Below are 20,271 nucleotides of genomic sequence, written 5' to 3'. Positions count from 1 at the left end.
AACAGGCATAATGATTACCCACCTCTGTAAAGCACTTTGAGATCGATGGATGATATGTGCTAAGTATTAGCAGCATTTATTTTTACTGTCACTTGTTGTCTACAACCACACTTTAATATCAAGGGGAATTTACACATCTTTATTGTGAGAGCAAAATCTAAAGATGTATTGAAAGTGTAGCTGGTATTCAGAATTTACATTTTCTTTACTGGATAGGTTTCAAAAATAAAAAACAGTGATGTTTAAGTTAAAAACACAAAAAACACTCACCTGCCTCAAATGTGGAGACAATTACTGAAGTACTAGACTTGCCTTCAATATGTGCAGCATTTACATCTCCTGTAAAAGCAGTGACTACTACAGAATATCTTGTGAATGATTTTAAATCTGAAATTTCCAGGGTTTTACCCTCGTAAGTTGTCTTGAGGAATGAAGCTTTATAATCATCACTATCTACCTATTAAATAAATAAATAAACACCACAAAAAGAGTACATTAAATTCACAACAATGAAATCATGCTACTCATATAGTGTATTTTATTTATAATTACCTACATACACACAGAAATATACAAGGACCCCAATTAACAAGACCGAATTGCAGCACAAGGGAGTAGGCAGAATAAGAAACACCCCCCCACCCCACCCATGTGGAACCACATTATCATTCCCCTCATCACAACTCCAGGCCTGGGGGCAGAGGAAATGGATGGCATGTCAGATGCCCTCCTCCACCAAGCAAGCCTGTGGGGAGGGGATGGGTAGAACATGGACCTGGGAAGCTATGCTGGTGGAAGAGGAAATTCAGCTGAACCTAGTAAAGGGCTAAACTAAAGTTACTTCTCCTAGTGAGCAAGAAAGGAGCTCAGAGAGCCACAGTTCTTTCCCAGGGCTCCTTCGAGGGCAGGGCAGCTAGACACCCTGTCTTAGCCTAAAAACTCAATCAAATGACAAATGTGGCTGCATTAGCAGGATGGTCAAACCCCACATTTGGATAGTCAATTAGGCACATTTAAACAAAATGCTGCTTCACTTGTATAAGTGCCAATTTTCAAAAGCCCAATCCTGCAAAGCCGTATGTTCCTGATTCAGTTTGCGGATGGAGATCCAGAAGATGGAGTTCTCATGAGCCTTGTGTGAGGGGCAGTGCACAGGATGACTGCTCAAGGAGCAGACCAGGGACTGAACAGTGACTCAAAGAGTCACAATTTGTTCCTAGATTTCCTCTTGCTTTGCAGGGAAGCAAGTGCACCAGCCCACTGCCTGTGGCAACTTCCTTCCCTCTCTGTGTCAGCTCTGCTGACATGTTGAAGGGGAAGAGTCAAGGCTCCACCAACTCCTGCCCATGCCCATCTGTACAGGAGGGGGAGTAGCAACTCCACAGAGACTGTTCTCGCCTGTGCATTGGGACTTGCAACTTGGGTAGCTTGGGCAGAGAAATAAGAAGACTGCCTTATGCCCTTTGCTCCCTTGTGTGGGCACAAACCACAGGTCATCATTACACCCACAAATAGCCCCACTGAGGTCCATGGGACTTCTCATGTGTGTAAATGTACTAATGTGAACAAGTATTTGCTGGATCGTTCCCTAAGGATCAATACATAGTTTGTTTCCCAAAACTGGCACTGGTACATAAATGCACAAATCTATTTAATTTTATTTAGCTGTGAAATTTTAATTAAACATCATATGAAAAAGTAGATAAGTGGAAAAGGAAGCTCTTCTAGTAGATAATCAAACAACATTTTATTAAGCCCCCTCCTTATGGTCTATTCCCTCTATTATAACATTTTAAATGATGTTTTCATTATTGTTCCTTCGATGTGTAATTTGAAGGAAAATTAGGTAGCTGTACAGTAGTTTTCCCACTGAGTGAAATTTGTATTAAATGCAGCTGCTAAAACATTAGGATCATTCAAGCACACTTTTTCTTTGAAAGATGTGCCTCTATCCCCACTGAGGGTTAACCTTAACTAAAGTTTCTGATGCACTAAACAGACATTCATTTCCTGGGATGACCATCAAGAGATGAGGTACTTTTTCATATTTCACTATCAGTTATATGGCATTTAAATATTTACAAGAGAGCTGTAAATACAATTGTTTTAATACAGGATCATTAAACTTTTCTTTATTTTTACTCTCCCCAAAAGCCTTATGGTCCAATTTTGTCTCCTTTACTGATTTTGGGTAGTCCTTTATTCCACAAATACTTTCAATGAAAACAAAGAATGAGAAAAAGTATGGTATGATTTATTTTGGGATAAGGTAGCAGAATGATTTTCTCATTTACTGTTTAGTAAAGCCAAAAAAATTGGCAATTTAAAAAGAAACTTTGACTTTCAATAAATGGATGGAAAGTATTACCTTTTAAAAATTATGATGTGACAGAGAAGGGATCTGAATTTATTATGTCCTGTGAAAATATTTTACAAATCCTTAAGGAGCCTGATCTGAGAACTAAAATACTAAAATGTATGTAATGTTGTAAAATACAGAATGTTTGTGGAATTTGGAATCCAAATACACAATTTTCCCAGAGGGCCACCAAAATTTATACCAGTATTTTCACTGCAGACAGTCTATGACAGTTTTATTGGACTTTAAGTAACAGTGGACCCATCTGTATAATGCTGTTCATTATGGAGATGACACCTGTAGCTATTGATCATTGATTAGACAGTACTTGATTACAAGTAATCTCTAAAATTAAATCTATAAACTTGAAACATATTCTGAATGTGAACGTTTCCTTAAAATCATGTTTGGTTACTGACTGAATATTCAAGACAGCATTTTAAATTCCTGCTGAATATTTACCAACACGTTTGAGAAATCCAGTCATTCATTATAGCTTATTGGGTACCTTATTATAAATTATAGGTATAAGTATCAGATCGATATATCATGGTCTAGGACATGACTGCATCCCACTCATAATTTAGCAACCACATATTACAAAGGCAGAAGGGAAAATTGTGTGAACAGAACTTGGTGGAATGTTTCACACAAACAAAATGTTTGAATTTGGGGGTTTGGTGCTTCTGAAAAAAGGTGAAAGAAATCACTTTGGTGCAATTTTATGACAGTGTGTCATAAGTGACAGGAGGGTTTCACAAGTAAAATGTCTTTTCTTTTGTTGAAATCAGAATTGTGAAGAACTGTGCGCCAGCTCTTCTCTAGTCTCTTCTAATGACCTGCTCAAGATTTTGCTGAAGGAAGGAAGAGTTGTTTTCCTTTTAACACTTCCCTTGTTATTGTAAGTCCTGCCATCACGTTGCACTGCTGCTGTGATACATGGTCTACCACCTGCATAGTGCCTTGGGCCAGTTAGACAACAGCAGTGAACTCAGAAAAAACAGAAAGGGTAGAAGCATGTGAGCCCCATGTTGCCATTTCTATTTTATTGTGACTTTTGCAATATTTGATGTTTTTCTTAAAACCCCAGACATTGATTACCCAGGAATCTCAGCTTTAATTTGTTAGGTTTATAAGCAATATAACACCTTATTATTTTGTCTAAGACTTAAAGAATCGTCTGACCTTTTAACAAAGCTAGTTTCCCTAAAGTTTCACATTAACACACTATCAATATTTTCAATATAAAAAAATTTGCTCATTCTTAAACAAGAAAATCACCATTTTCTCAAACTACATTTTTATTTCCTATGTCCTAGATTCCTCCGTGCAAATGAAAATGTATGTTTTGGACATTCTGGCTTTCATTCCTATCCTGTTTATGTGTCTTGCAATTTCTATAAAACGTCTATATTCGTGTTATTCCAGATACCATCAAACATCTGTATCATTATCAACCAACAAGTAAAAATGAGAACTGCCTTACTGAGGTAATGTCTATGAGGTAGAATGTTGGTCCAGTAATAATGTCAGGTTCACTCCAACTGATGTTAATACTGTGAGGAGATGTAACTACTACAGTTACATTTTCTGGAGGACCATCTGGAGCTATGGAAAAAATGATACAAATGTGAATCAAAGCTGAATTAGTTCACAACAAATAACACAGTATCTTGAGTCACCATAAAATAAGATTCACTTACTATTTGAAAATGAAACGTTTGTAACTGTATTATTATATTTGCCAAGCTGTTTAAAGAATTACAAACATTTTTGTTTCTGATTTATAAAGCTTTCTATGGGATTTAGACATCTTTTATTAAAATTCCATATCCTTAATGGAAGATGTGTCTAAATCTCCTAAACAGTTTTGTAAATCTACACCATAGTCTCTATTAATTAATATGACTGCTTTTACATGGCACATACAATTTCCACATGGGAGATGGACTATGTTTGATGCATCAGAATAAAGAACAACAAAAAATACTATCACAAGTTTATATGCATGTCAACAGGACTGGAAAATTCTTAACTTTGTATAGAGTACTGTTTTATAAAAGGAATGTTTGGTTTCCAGTTTATTTTTATCATTCTTTTTTTCTCAACATATTATGAAATACAGAAAAGTAAAGAGGGGAAAGGAGCTGTAGGACTTCCTGATTGTCACTATTAAAAAATGAATATTTTTCAGTAGTTTCCACATCATGCGGTGGTATGAGTTAACCTTGTTACCTATTATTCTAAAGTAGAGGAAAATTCGGTACTCTTCCTATAACACAGAAGTTCTTGGTACTGTGCATATTGACTTTTAAACAGTGAATATGGTAAGAATGGGGAAAATATGATTTATGAGTGCAAGAGACACCTAGATTGCATATAATTTGAGAACTTGGCTACACGGCACCATTTTGTGCCTGCTACAAAAAGAACAGCAAAACTGCAATCTATACAAATCTCAATAAACAATAAAATAGTAAAGAAGCACTCTCTATCTTTGATTTCTGCATAAAATTGCTTTTAATACATTTTTCTCCTTCATGAATCATTAGATCACTACCTACTATCCAGTGGATTACTGCTAGGAAATAAGAAAGTTTGGATGGTTGTTTGTTAGTGGGAGGCTGTGGATTGTTTGATCACTTGAGTGGAGTGGGAGGTTTAGACTATGTAGTCAGAGAAGAGTGAGGACAAGAGAGAGAGAATTTAAAGCCAATGTACTCATCTGCAGTAGCTCAGATATATCTACTAAAGATGTATATTTTTAACTGAGCTATAACTCATTTTTATGTTAGTTCACTCCATAGTTTTTCCTCAAAGTTTCCTTTGGTGCAAAAAATGCTTGCACTATCTATTGCTGCATTACTAAAAGAGGATTATGCCTTTATCTATTTTGGTGCACAGTGACGTCTCTGAAAGAACTGTAAAATGCCATATAAATGTTCAGTTAACAGAACCCTAGAACTGTGAACTTATGAAGATGATTTTCCATTATTTACAGTACTAGCAAAAAATGGGGCATATTTTATCTTTTAAAATTAGTCAAGGAAGCAATTTAGATTTACTAGTTAGATAAAGGAAGGATTATAGGTAATAAAATTCACTTTTAGCACAATTTATATGTAATCCATATATTTTCACTTAAAGTCCAAAAGTAATTTACCACATTATCCAGCATAATTTAGAGATGCAGTATCTCCTATTTGATGACAAAATTTTCAATTTGTTAAATGTTTAGATTTCTATCAGGAAACTTTTTATGTATTTAAGGTATTTACATAAAATGCATCTAAACACCATTACCCATTTAATTTTCACTGTAATCAGAAAATGATCAATTGACACTTGCTTAACGGTAATAAAAAATTAAGAATAGCTACGGATAATCTGTAAAACGAAAAAGGAGACTGGACGCTGGAAATGTGCGGTTCTAAAACACTTGGTGTTTTATAATAAACATTAAAAAAAACTGGTTGTCTCAGCGGTAACTGTCACATTCTGATTTAGGATTTTTTGTGAAATGAGTCTAGTCAGTAATGGGTAAGATATCACTATACCCTTTCTCTTATAAATCACAGCAATTTACTCAGTAGAAATGACCTAGTCTTATTCTCTCATTCTCCTATAATCCAATCACTTCCTCTCATAAGCAGTTTTCTCCTGGTTTTCACAATAATGCATTTTCTGTAACTAACAACCATCATTTCCTGATTATCATGCTTCTATCCTGGCACAGGAATGCGGGTCTTATGGAGGTCAGGGTCATCTTTCCCATCCATCTGTGTCCTGATGCTGTGGCAGCAGTTAAGTGTGTTTGCTAGAAGGTAAGTCTGGATAGCCCATCATTTAGCATAATCCTCAAAAACAAGACTGAATACCCTAACCTTCTCATGGAAGTTCATGCTTGCCAGTTTGGATAAGGACTGCCTTTTTCATTATTATTTTTTTAAGAAAAAAAAAAAGTCTCATGTTCAGTTATATCATTTTAAATTGATCTAGATTTCCCCCCAAATATTTGGATATTTAGGCATTAGATAGATATAGGGCCCAATCCTTTCCCCATAAAGAGAATGAACGAGACAAAGAATCCCCTGCTCCTTCAAGACAAAAGTTGTCGGAAGAGGGGGTATACAAGCATGGCAGTATCACTCCCCTCCCTTTGACCCAATTTCCGTAGTCTCATCTACCTGGAAACTCATGGTGATTTCCCTGTGTAATACAATGCTGAACCCTGTCAGTATTAAGTTACACAAACTCCCATTGCAAACATTTCAAATACGTTGGGTCAGGTACAGGTAGAACAGAATGAACCATCCTGCCATAACAGATGTAGGGTTTGGGGGGGTACTTCATAGGTTCTGGCCCTCTACACATATGCCCCAGCCTTTCAGGGATGCCCCAAGAACTGCACCACATCTCAGGACATCCATGCACAATGAGGCCCTTCAGCTTGCAAAAAATACCAATTCCCAAGTTCCCTAACTACACCATAATGCAGAATTAATTCTGTGGCCTCAGTACCATCCATTTCCCACCTAACTTTGGCTCTCCAAAATTATTTTATCGGAGAAAAGATGATATGGACTATAAAATGTAATATTTTGCTTGTTATGAATGCAAAAGTGAAGATCAGAATGAGTGCAGGTGCAAGATAACTAAGTTTCTCTTGCTATGGAAAATGTTCCCTTCTCTTCCCCTTATTGTGCTACAACACTGATCTAATGTACTGGTGTTTGTACAAACTTAGATCATGTTGAAAATATTTCATCTTGCAAAACAGAGCTGGCTCTTTGCGCAATCCATCAGCTAAGCAATAACAGTGCCATCAAACTATTTTATGAGACAGTGAGACCATTCCTATGAGGATAATCTACAAAACAGAAGGCTGAATAGTTGATCTGGATGTGAGAGCTGGATTAATCCTGAGTAATGCACTATGATGTACTCCAATATACTACATTACTGTGATTATGGCTACAAATATGTACACAGATCCAAGAAATTAAATAGGAATTCCTGCAGTTTTAAAGGCAAATAGATTTAGATACATTTTAACTTTGGAGTAAAAGGTACTGTAATGATGGTAATAGTAGTGAGATCCTCCATTTAATTACCCACAGTATATTCAGATTATTAAACATTTGTCTATTAGATACTGCTGCACTAGGACATATGTTCACAAGATCCACATTTTACTATAACAATGGATAGATATAAGGAAATTAAATTAAGAATTTAGAATGCATTTTATGTAAATTCCTTTATCAATATTGCATCTCTATAAACTTCGAGAACTATTAGGTCCAGAGCGTGTGTGTAAATATTGTAAACAGTGCTTGGGTCTGAGAATAATGGCTACCTTTTTTTTGTCTGAGCCTGAGAGAAATGAAAATTACTGCAAATCAAATTATGCCCAAAGAAAGATCCTTTGAGTGTTATTTCACAACCAAGATTACGTTACATTCCTGAAGGACGCACTTAGCAGAGCTATTGCTTGAAAACCAGAAAAACTGGGTTAAATTCTGCCCTCAGATGAGCCAATGCAACTCTAATTGATTTCTATGTGCAAAATCTTCAGCTATTTTACATAGCAGTGAGAAGCCTTTACGCCCCAAAAAGCTGTTTAACCTGGCTGTGCATCAGCAGAATCACCCAGAGGATGCTTGATTCAGTCCAATAGGGAAAGGAGAGGAGATTCACACCTGTTCTGTGCAGAGTTTCCCTGTGTAGTCTTATGGTGCACCCTGAACCCATCTCTTGCTGCTGGTACCTGGGGACTACTATTAGCATTATTATATACCTAGGACTGCAGTAACCCTGGCAAAGGAGAGAAAGTGGAACTGGGGAAAGGTTCCTCAAACATTTTTTAAGTACAAAAAATGCTCAGCTGGCAAGAACTGTAAAAGTTGATTGAGGTAGCAGGAGTCGGGTCTCTTCCACAGATCCATGATTGCCAAGGAGGGATCTTAGGTCTGATGGGATATGTCTCAGCGTCCAGCTGGATAACTGTCTTTGACATGGCCTGTTCATTTTCTCCTCAGATCATTACCATTAAGCCAGGGAAAACTCCAACCCTTGCTTGAATGGCAGAAAGACACTGCTTTTGCTCAGTAACTTCATTGCCCATGTAATCATAGTCCTATATGGCAGTCAGGCTGGATGGGGCCACAGACCCTGTCCTTGGAGTGGGGTAGGGCAGTTACCTAAATGTGGCTTGACCATCTCAGAGGAGGTTCTTCTCCCCCATCAGTATGTGGCTTCTATAGATGCAGAGCACTGGCCAACCACCTCACAGCTTTGTACTGAGAAGGGCTAGTGGAAATTTAACAAATTTCTGAAAATTTTCAGGTAGGTTTGTTGCTGGATTTAACCAGCTATAGAATTTCCAAATTTTGACTGATTGATTGATTTTGGTGGATTTTTCTCCCTTTGTTTTTCTATTGGCTCTAGTGCCAAGGAAGCTACTGGGCCCAGGATGTAGTCCAACAGCAGTTGTGTGTTTTATTACACTGTCGCACTTTTTGGTTTAAATGAGAATATTAATTATTTGAATGTGCTACACTGACTACGTTGTTCTTTTGAAAGCACAAGTATCCAATTTTTCCAGACAATAGTTTATAAATGGCTATAGCTTTTATTCTATGTATAAGGCATGGCAACATAGTTTAGAGGCGAAAAAGAATCATGTCAGGTCATCTGTTCAGATAAAATAAAAAGACATTCATTATCCCTACACAGAATATTCTGTTTATACCCCATTCTATTTGTAGGCTAACTAGTGTGCCAAGTTAGTTACACAACACCCACTGTCCATTATTACAGCTGAATGGGAGTAAGTGACATCAGCATTTGGTCCTCTATTTCTATTTTGTATACTTTTTTTAAAACTTACGCTTCATAATCAGGTTTTCTGATAGTAGCTTGCTGCACAGGTTGCAAAAGCCTATCTGAAAATTCCACAGGTAACTACATTTGTTCAGCACCAGTTCAGAATGTTGACAGCTCTCAGTGAATATTCTACTTGTTTAATTGGGTTGTAAGTGTGAAATAACTGCCAATAGTTTCCAAAAACTTGTACAATTAAATCTCATGTTGTTGAATTCATTACTGTATCTCATGATCTGGAAAAATATTAAATTTTACTATTTACTCCAGGTATCATCCATATAGATTTATACATTTAAAATTATGAAAGGCAAATATTCTATGTGTGGAAAGCTGACATAACTTTTAAAAAGAAAAATGTAGGCTACATATTAAGAAATATGTCTCATTTGTTAGATGTATTTGGGTATGGAACAGACCCGCAGAAAAGTGTTGGAAACCCCATTGCTTAGCACCTTTAAAACTAGACTAGATAATAGAAGGAGAATCTACTGCTGGGGACAGTATTTGTATTGACATGCAAATTGACTGAACAGTCCAACAGGTCTTTTCTTCCATCTATAACTTCCATGATAACCACACTACCTGGAACTGTTTAGCAAGTTAACCCTTTCTTAAATCATTGCACGCTGCTATTGAGGAAATCTAAAAGATACTTTCTCTAGTGCTTTATTTTAAATCCTCTTCCCCACCCCTCAATTTGAAACTAAAAGAGTCCTAACTCAGCAGCTGTTTTAGGAAACTGGAACTTGCATTTCTCAGCAGGCAGACAGCAGCTGAGATCTATAAGTGAGAAATCTTTTTCAGAGTTGTTAGCTACCAGCAGCTTTTCCTATCCAGTTTCTGCAGAAACGTAGGTTCTAGGTTTATTTTTTTAAAAAGCTTTAACCCCTTTATCTTGGGCTATATCATGCCATCAATTTATAGGCAGAATTTCCCATTAAAATCAATGGTGAGTTCTACTTAAAAATCAATGCAAATTATGGTTCTCTATTTTTGCTGATCTGGTTTCTGTGGAAACAGGAGAAGGTATGGGAAACAGAAGCCAACAGCTGAAATATTATAAATATAATATGCTACTGTCATTGCTTTGCCCTGTGTGTGTGTGTAAACACTTGCATATATAATATACAGTGCACACTTAGGCTCTGATCTTGCAAACTTGTTTAACTTTGTATAAGTATACATATGCTTAACTTTATGAATGCAAAGTAGAGGAAGGATGGTAGTTCGGGTGCTTGTCTGAGATGTAGGAGACTTCTGTTCATTTCTCATCTCCTCTACAGTTTTCCTGTGAAATCTCAAGCAGCACTTAAGAGCTCTTACATTAAATTTAAAGCATATGATATTGACAAGAAATCTAGCTGTTCTTTATGCTCCCCTAATAGAGAAAGTGCCATTAGTCTGGTGAAACACATTAGACTAGTGAAACAAGTAAAGTTTTAAACGAGTGATGGTTTGAAAGCATGTGTGTTTTAGTTGACCCCACACCACTTACCTAGAAATGGAAATGGAAACTGCCAAAGTCAGAAATCTGACTTGTGTATTTCAGGAGAAGACTCTGGCTGAGAAATTAAATGGCCATTTTGTAAATAGTAAGATAGCATCTAGCATCGAACAGGCTCTTTCATTCTGAATTACTTTAACTATGAATAAATATTATTTTAAAATAGTAGGGGAAATATATTAAAGCTGCAAAGTTACAACAAATTCTTCTTTGCTTCACCATTGCTATAGCTTTATGAAGAAACATCATAACCTCTGACTACAATGTTTGCATATCTAGCTGGACTCAATTTCAGTATAGAAATACGAGGTATGACAGTCATCCTTACTTACAGCCAGGCAAAGTTTGTGTAGAAATCCAAGGTGAAGTGTTGCCATAGCCAGCATTTGTACTAGCGGCAACTTTAAACCTATACCATCTGAATTTTTTTAGTTCATGTACTATCTCCTCTATATAGTCATCAACACCAGTTTCATACGAATATTGATCCTTCTCATATTCAATACATTCATTGTTTTCCCAGTCACTGCAGTGGATGGACCGTAGCTGTGTAGTAATCTTGTAGTTTTGAAAGTAGCCAAGGATAGTATCTGGGGTTCTCCATATCAAAGTCACACTTGTTGATTGAACGTTGGAAAAAGCAACATCCCTGGGAGCACTGGGGACTAGAAATTAAAACACATTTTTAATTTAACATACAGTATCTTAACATGAATGACAAGTTGTTTTTAACTATGGATACATTGAAGGCAGTTAAAACTAAATATTTTTAATAAGCATGTCTAATTATAGAGGATACAATTTCATATCATCAATTCAGAGTCTGTTCAGTCTCTTGCTAAATATACTACACATTATCAGCCTGATTCTCCCCTGACTTACATTGTTGTAAATAAGGAGTAATTCCACCAATATAAATGCAGTCACACACACCAGTGAAAGTGAGAGGAAAACCAGGCCCTATATATACTTACATATGGCACACATATTTAGTATAGCTTTTGAGTTAAAGAAAAATACTTCTAATTGTGGCATGCAAGGGCAGCTAGGAGGAGAGGTAACATTGCTGTTGCTATACTCAGGACCATGCCTCGTCTTGGGGAGGGAATATTATGCAAAGTTATTTTTGCCCTAACCTCAGCATCTTTTACTGCTGTTGCTAACTGGGATTCCTCTCCTCTCACTTTGAAATCTTGACTTGCCTCTCCCATGGTCTTGGTAATGCATGCAATCCTCGGGCAAAATTTCAAGGCTTCATAAACATTGTGTTTAACTTTCAGTATATAAACACATACAGTGTATATATATATGAATACACACACACACACATACAGTAGCTCAGTTTTCCAACATTCAGTGCTGTTCAGTAAACAAGAAATAACAGCAATTAAAAACAAGAATTCAGTAACAAGAAAATGCAATGTAAAAAAGAAGCTCCCAACTTTGTGTGTTTCCTTTTATCTATATACACATATATGTGAACACCCATGTAGGTATATAAATGCGCATGTACACAACAGCATGCCACATCTATATTAAGCCAACGGTGTACTTGTCAGATCTCTCAGACTGGATATGTGACATATAGTTTTGTACAGGATCATATAGTCACACACCAAGCTAATATTATCTCAAAGATTCTCTGTAAGATAATATTACCATTCTCCAGTAGCAGAAACTGCCAAGAGAAACCTCTTCAAAAATCCTTCCGTACACCTGTCTAATGTGTTTTGAAATCTTTGAGGGAAAAAAATTATTGGTAAAACAAAAATCCATTATCTATCCTAATACTGATAACTAAGCAGCATGGATACTTAAATAAGGAACAAAAAATCCCAGGATATTCATTCTGGGGAAAAAATGTTCCCAATGGCTTTAGAAGACCTCTGGGAATATCTGAACCTTTGATTTCATCTCTAACAGTTCATCTTTTAACAATATGACATCCTAATGTTACAAACCTTTGTCTCCCCCATAAATATGAATACTTTGGAATGACTGACTTGTAAGAATGAAATCTTGACAGAATGGGAGAGGAGTGGCAGCTCAAGAAAACAAACGAACGAATACAAGCAAAGTGCAAATAGCAATTGTCTGGCTATACCAAAAGGACAGGAGACATTTGACATGGGTTTAATCGGGCTGCAACTTTATTATTAGATGTCTGGGGCTACCCAGCAGATAAAAATATACAGTGCAGATAACCCTATGTTTATTCTGTAATTACCCGGGGGTCTTTTACTAGCTCCCCCTCTTTTTCCATCCAGGTCCCTCCAGTAAATCCATTGCTGGGATCTTACCATCCACCTCCCTTCGTAAGAGGGTTAAGGTGAGCTATAAGAATGGGGGTTGGCTCCCTGCCATACCAATCATAGGAGTCCCCAACTGCCCCCATTTGTTCCTTTAATGAACACCTCTTTTTAAGTCCTTTTCCAAGCCATTTATCTGGTCACTGTATACCTTTCCTATGGAGTACCTGCATTGGACAACTGCCTTACACTTAAATAATGAGTTGTGACATACAGTCTACCGCCCTTCATGTCATGCATGAACAAAGCCCTTCCTGCACCCGCTGTGGGGAAGGCAAAAAAAACCCCATCTGCACCCAAGCCAATATGATGGTAGGGGGAAAATTCCTTCCCAGACCCCCTAAAAAAAGGGGCAGCTAGGGTAATGCCCACAGCAGGTATTGACCAAACCTGGTATTTTACCACCAAAAGAGCAGAGAGGGTGGGTCCAGCCTCAGCCTGCTCCATGTAAAAGGGAAGCTTCAGGAGCAGAGCTGCCCCTTTTGAATCCTGCATTCCCAGGGGATGAGTCAGTGATCATGCTGACCCATTGTTGTAGTCTTCATCTCCTTCCACCCCCCACCATAAAGGGCTATTTTCTTAATTTGGCCGGCCAGCCAGACAAGAACTCCCTGCTTAAAGTGCGGTGCAGTCATTCAAGCCCAACAAGCATTTAAACAAAAATCATTTTCTGGCCATGGTAATTTTCTTATTTAATCTTTTAATCTGCATAATTTAGTGCTGTACCATTAATTACTATAGTCAAAATCCTGGACCCATTGAAGTCAATGGGAGTTTTTCCACAGACTTCAATGGGGGCAAAATTTCAACCTACTTTAGTAATGTGAGAGAGGTAAGAGCCTTCTTTGAAGCAAAGAATCTTCTGAAAGAAACAAAGGCTGGAATCATTATAATACTCCATAGCATCAAAATTAAAGTTCATATTCTTCTCTCTGTTACTTAGTGAGAAGCAAAGCAGTTTATAGTACATTAAAAACAAATCAGACAGAGAACTACCTATATGGGTTACAGTTTCCCCATTATGAAAAAAACACAGCAGAAGATAACCAATGTAGGACATTCATGGGAATACTGCACACTGCATATTATATATCATACAGTAGGGGTCTTATTCTGACCTTTTCTTTATTAGTGTTGAAATGAGGGCTGAGATGGGCTCAATGATTGCAATAAAAATACTAATTGCTTCCTAAAAATGTTTTTTTTTAAATGAGTGTCCTATATTTGAAGATAAGTTATTAGTATATATTCAAAACACGGCAAAGAATATTGGTCTGGTTTGTTCAATTACTGAAATGATAAAATTAGGAATGGATTCTGGGGGATGGGTAAATTAGCTTGAATAAAATAACTGTCGCTAGGTCTCACTTTGAAACTGAACCCAAATAAAACTTTTCAGGATTGCAAAATTGCTAACTCCAAATATTCAAAAATCAGGATCAGGCCCCCAAAACAGTGTGTGTGTATAGAAAAACTCTAAATATTGCAATATTTACTATAGAATCATGAGAGTTGACAGCACTGGGACAGAAACATCTTGGTTCAGTGTCATCTTCTCTATCTACAAGTGACCTCTTATATTTACTGAAAACCATATTAGAGTCTGATCCTGCAAGCACTCCATGGAATAAACCTCCATTTAAATCAGGGCCTTTAATCTCAGCAGGACTAGCAATCTCTGATGGATTGAGTGCTGCCAATCAAATTGTATGAGTTCCAAGACTTCCTGGGGAGTTCGGATCAATGTATTCTGGGGTTCTCTGACTGGGAGGAGCCCTGTTAACTATGAGATTTTATTAAAGCAGCCAGCCAAAGCCTAAAGAGTCACTTTCCCATACAATATCTCAAAAATTAAAAGTCCTGATGGAGGAAAGATATATAAAAAGATCTGCCTGGGACAAAGGAGACAGAAGAAATTAAGGTACAGAAACAGGTTTAATAATAATGGGGCAGATTGGGTGCACAAAGCGGTGGGGGAAATGGTGCAAGGATTCTCCTCCTCTTCCTTCCATGTGGCAGCAGGCAACAATTTCAGTCCCTACATTTCTAACCAGGAGGGGAGAGGCAAAGAGGAAGCTAATACCTTGCCCAACCCCCCTATATTCCAGCCAGCAGATCTGACTGGCCTTGCAGGGGAGAACATGCTGCACCCCCTGAAGGGTGCAGGGTGAAGCCATAAAAGCATAATTAAGTCCAATAATGTAGCAGTAATAATGAAAAAGACACTTCATGGTTTGAGTGAACTACAATTTAAATATATTTCCAGGACGATAATACCCTTGACCTAATAAAACTAGATCAAAATCGTCTCTTTGATGGAATAAATCCTTTCAGATACCCAGGATGATAGGCACCTTAGATATACACTGGAGTAGATAGATATTTTATACTGTAATACAGTATCTTTCATTTTTATTTCATCTCATTTCCAATTTATTAAGGGCCTGTTTCAGTAGAAAATGTGTCTAGTTTCTGCCCTGCAAAATAAAGTGTAAGACAGCAGAAAACACAGAAAATCAATTTTCTGCCACAATGCCTAAACAGTTTATTAAAAAGGGATTTAAATGTTAGTTAAAAAGTTTAATTCATTTTAATCTCATCAAATACATTTAAATGGGCAAATCACATATAAATGTCATTTTCGCTTAGAATAAATGCAAAGATGCTGAGACCTGAGCACATCAAAAAGAGAATGCAGGTACTCGGAGGGCAATTACTAGTGATCAGCAGTGACACTCCATGGTAGAGTACCTTCTGCTTTGATGAACTGCACATTCAACTAGACAACTTCAAGACAACTACACTATTGGGTTACAGATACAAACAGGATTATAGTTACTTTAGCATGGAGAATCAGATTTTCATTCTTCAAGAATGACTAAAATTCCCCAAACTTTTTCTATCCACAGATGGTACTAATTTGAACAAACTATTCCATGCCTCCTAGAGTAATCATACAGCTTGTTTAAATTTTCTAAACATGATTCAACTATGAAGTGATCAATGTTCACAGTAAAATTATTTCAGATAACAAATTGCATTATTCAGGAATGATCCTTTATGATCTGAAGTTTTCATCGGATATGTAACAAAGGTCTGCATATATACTCCCATAGACATGTTTCTGTTTTAATACACATCTAAATGTAATTGTATTAACCTTCACTGGCCTCCAGAAAGCCACTATATAAATAAAAAGCAAGAAAAGGATGTTAGTTATGGTATACACTGGGACATTATCTGTCCAGAGTTGTGTTCTGACTAGCTGGTTAGACCTTTGATACTAATCTCATGTTTAAATCCCCCAATACATCACAAGCCTCATTATAATGTGATCTATCTATTTAAGTATTTACCTAATAAAAATATTATTTCCTGATTATATTTTTTTCATTATAACACAATAAAGAATATGGAGCAGTCTAAAATATGAAGGGTTTGTTTTCATTCTATTTAGCTTTTGAATTCATAACCATGAAACAGAAGACAGGGGTGCTGGGACAATTTTTTACTGGGGGTGCTGATAGCCATTGAACCAAACTGTAAACCCTGTATATAAGGGAAACCAATTTAAGCCAGGGGTGTGGCAGCACCCCCACCATCCCTACTTCCAACAACTATGCCAGAGGAGATCACTGACTGTGAAGTACTAGTGAACTCAGTATCTGCATTGGTGCAGGGATGAGGAATTTCTAAGTTCATCCAGCAGTGTTTAAAGGTGGCCAAACTTCAAAGCCAAGCACCAAGTCCCTTAAACTCCCTACTCTCACCTGGCTGTGATGCTAATCAGGAGCCCCAAAGCCTGTGGACTGCTTTCAGGTTAAGCTTTTATTTAAGAACCTAAGTGGAAGCAAATTCCAGATGCAACAAGCACCCGAATGTGAATCAAACATCCACAGAGCGAGGCAGGCAAAGGAACTGGGCTGATGGAATTGGCATATAAAGCCAGGCCAAAATGAAGAGACAGACAGGTGAGTTCTGCAGCAAAAATTCTATTCATCATAATAGAGAAGCTGTCACAAGAGCAGTAAAGGACAAAAAAAAAAATCCAATCTGCTCGAGAAAGGAAAGAAGATGGGTCTGACTGTAGAGGCTGCTGAAAAGCAATGGCTGCAGCTGCGCAGGACGGGGAAAGAAAAAGAAAAAAGCAATGTGGTATGTCTAGTTCCTAACTAAATTAATGAAAAGAAATCTGCCTTCAGAACAGCTGCCTTTAGCAGGGAGTTTGCATTAAAAGAATAATGGCAGCCTATAAATCTGCTGCAGTATTAAGAGCATCAAAAGAAGTGAAGTGAAGAACCTGGAACAGATAAATACTGGAATATAACAAAAAAGGAAATTAAGAAAATAAATATTTGGAGGACTTTGTATTGATAAAATTATATTTCATGGAGAATTCTTAAGGGCCAAACTGTGATGCTCCTGCTTATATTGAGTAGCGCGCTTTACTCTACAGGTAGTTCTACTGACATCATTGGGATTACTCATGGTATAAGGTACCATTCAGCTTGAGTAAGGCATCACAATCTGGCCCTAAACAGTGATATCTTTCTTTTTTTGGACTGGATGCTAATTTGCTGACATAAAAATGTAAAAAATGTTAGCTTTTATTTTTCCCATGATTTTGTCACTGATCTGATATTATGGACAGATTTTTAAGAGTTCACACTACCCCCTGCCCCACCCCTAGGCTAGGGTCAGATTTTGAAAAGACCTCAACACATTTGCTGCTAAGCTCTTTTGAAAATCTAGTCCTTGTTTAGCTGCCTAAGTGAGAGCTGAACTCTTAGGAAAATCTGTCCCCAACTGTGGGTTCTGAGCACTTGAAAATTTAGGCCTACAGGCCTAATAATATTTCCACTGAAGTCAATTGGAATATATCATAGGAGAAGGATCGTACCCTTCATTTAATATGCTCACTCAAGAATACAGTATGAAAGGTTTGAGAATTACCTACAGAGGAGGAAATGGATTCCTGAACTGTGAAACACACACAGTGGATTTAGTCCTGTAAAAATGCTGATTGCCCTCAACACTCATTTATTTCAATGGGTATTGAGAATGCTCATCATTTCAAAGGGTTGGGCCATTATAGTAAGCCGCATACGTTGGACACTTACTTTTAAACAAGTAATGCATGTGACTTGCAAACTTTTTCTAATTTAGCTCTGCACATATTTTGTCACCATTTTTCACCCAGTTAATCCAGCATTGAGGGTTGTGTGTGTGTATGCTATTTTTTTTTAAAGATAAAGCTTCTTTATTTGACTTGTGCTCTGGAATTCCCTAGTAAGTAGAAACAGTAGAATTCCCTAAAGAGTAATTGGTATTTAAAATTCCCTGCCGGTTTTGATTTATCTACTTAAAGGAAAAGAATCAATGAAATTTATTTTGACCTTCCATAATAAAGAGAAAATCTAAAGCTGTAGCAGCAAAGAGTTCACTATGTTTGTTAGGTCCGGTGAACAAGCAACTTAGAACTCATTAACTTTATCTTGTAGTTAGACATACCTGATAATGGGTGAATCTACAAATTAATACATAATAATAATAATGTACTGAGCACATGTAAGTATGGGAACCAAATGAACTTTTGTAACAGAAGGAGCTCTTCAGGAATCATTGTGTCATGATCTCATTCTGCAATTATTTGAATGAGTTATATTTTAAGTAAATCACGGAAGCTACCAGATTGGCAGCAGTGAGTAAGTCTTTTTTTCATTACAGGACAAACCCTGATCTTGTTTAAAGTAGAAGCAAGGGACACAGAAGCCCCTTCATCTCACATGTGGGTGCTCTACACCAGGCTGACATACTTTTTTCATTCCACTAGTATCTCAGGATGGTGCTAAACAGCAGCTCCTAAAGCTAGACATTTTTAATCAGTAGATCCAGATAATTTACATCCAAAAGTGTTTTAAAGGAGCTGGCTGAGAAGCTCATTGGACCATTAATGTTGACTTTCAGTACATCTTAGAATACTGGGGAAGGTCTAGGAGACTGGAAGTAAATTAATGATGTGCAAATATTTTAAAAGGGTAAATGGGATGACCTGTGTAAATATAGGCCTGTCAGTCTGACATTGATCCCAGTCAAGATAATGGAGCACCTTATATGGGACCTGATTAATAAAGAATTAAATTAGAGTAATATAATTAATACCAATCACCATGGGCTTATGGAAACAAGATCCTGTTAAACTAACTTGATTTTTTATGAGATTACAAGTTTGATAAAGGTAATAGTGTTGATGTAAAAAGAAGAACAGGAGTACTTGTGGCACCTTAGAGACTAACAAATTTATTAGTGTTGATGTAATATACTAAGATTCTGTAAAGCATTTGACTTAGTACCGCATGACATTTTGATTAAAAAAATAGAAAGACATCAAATTAACATGGCACACATAAAATGGATTAAACTCTGGCTAACTGATAGGTCTCAAAATGTAATTGTAAACAGGATATCATCATTGAATGATATATTTCTAGTTGGGTCTTGCAGGGATCAATTCCTGGCCTTATCTATTTTGATTAATGATCTGAAATAAAACAAACTCATCACTGATAAAGTTTGCAGATGACACAAAAACTGGGAGAATGGTAAATCATGAAGATGACAGGTCACTGATACAGTGCAACCTAGATTGCTTAGTAAAATGGGCTCATGCAAACAATATGTGTTTTAATATCACTAAATGTAAATGTATAATCTAGGAACAAAGAACATAAGCCATACTTACAGGATGGGTGACTCTATCCTGGGAAGCAGTGACTGTGAAAAAGCTTGGGGTTGTGATGGATAATCAGCTGAATATGACCTCCCAGTGCAACGATGTGGCCAAAAGGGATAATGTGAACCTGGGATGCATAAAAATGGGAATCTCAAGTAGGAGCAGAGAGGCTATTTTACCTCTGCATTTGGCATTGGTATGACCACTGCTGGAATACTGTGTCCAGTTCTGGTATCCACACTTCAAGAAGGATGTTGATAAATTGGAGAAGGTTGAGAGAAGAGCCAAGAGAATGATTAAAGAATTAGAAAACATGCCTTATAGTGATAGACTCAAGGATTTCAATCCATTTAGCTTAACAAAAAGGAGGTTAAGGAATGGTTAAGGTTAAGTCTGTAAGTACCTACATGGGAAACAAATATTTAATAATGGGCTCTTCAATCTAGCAGATAAAGATTTAACATGATCCAATGGCTGA

At 37.0% G+C, this 20,271-nt stretch overlaps 1 protein-coding gene across 1 annotated transcript in view; it reads right to left on the bottom strand.

The window, feature by feature from the left end:
• The window catches only part of PTPRQ (protein tyrosine phosphatase receptor type Q), a 205,334-nt gene that overhangs the window by 45,837 nt on the left and 139,226 nt on the right, over nucleotides 1–20,271 (bottom strand). The window contains exons 45-47 of the mRNA XM_034764828.1: nucleotides 11,084–11,416; nucleotides 3,846–3,967; nucleotides 271–457 (exon numbers count right to left, since the gene is read on the bottom strand). Of these exons, the coding sequence (XP_034620719.1) occupies nucleotides 271–457; nucleotides 3,846–3,967; nucleotides 11,084–11,416 (642 nt within the window). The remainder of the gene's footprint in view (nucleotides 1–270; nucleotides 458–3,845; nucleotides 3,968–11,083; nucleotides 11,417–20,271) is intronic.

This window comes from Trachemys scripta, chromosome 1, assembly GCF_013100865.1.
Source record: "Trachemys scripta elegans isolate TJP31775 chromosome 1, CAS_Tse_1.0, whole genome shotgun sequence".
Taxonomy (NCBI): Eukaryota; Metazoa; Chordata; order Testudines; family Emydidae; genus Trachemys; species Trachemys scripta.
Note: the sequence above shows the minus strand (reverse complement) of the source record. Positions and strands in the feature narration are given on the sequence as shown.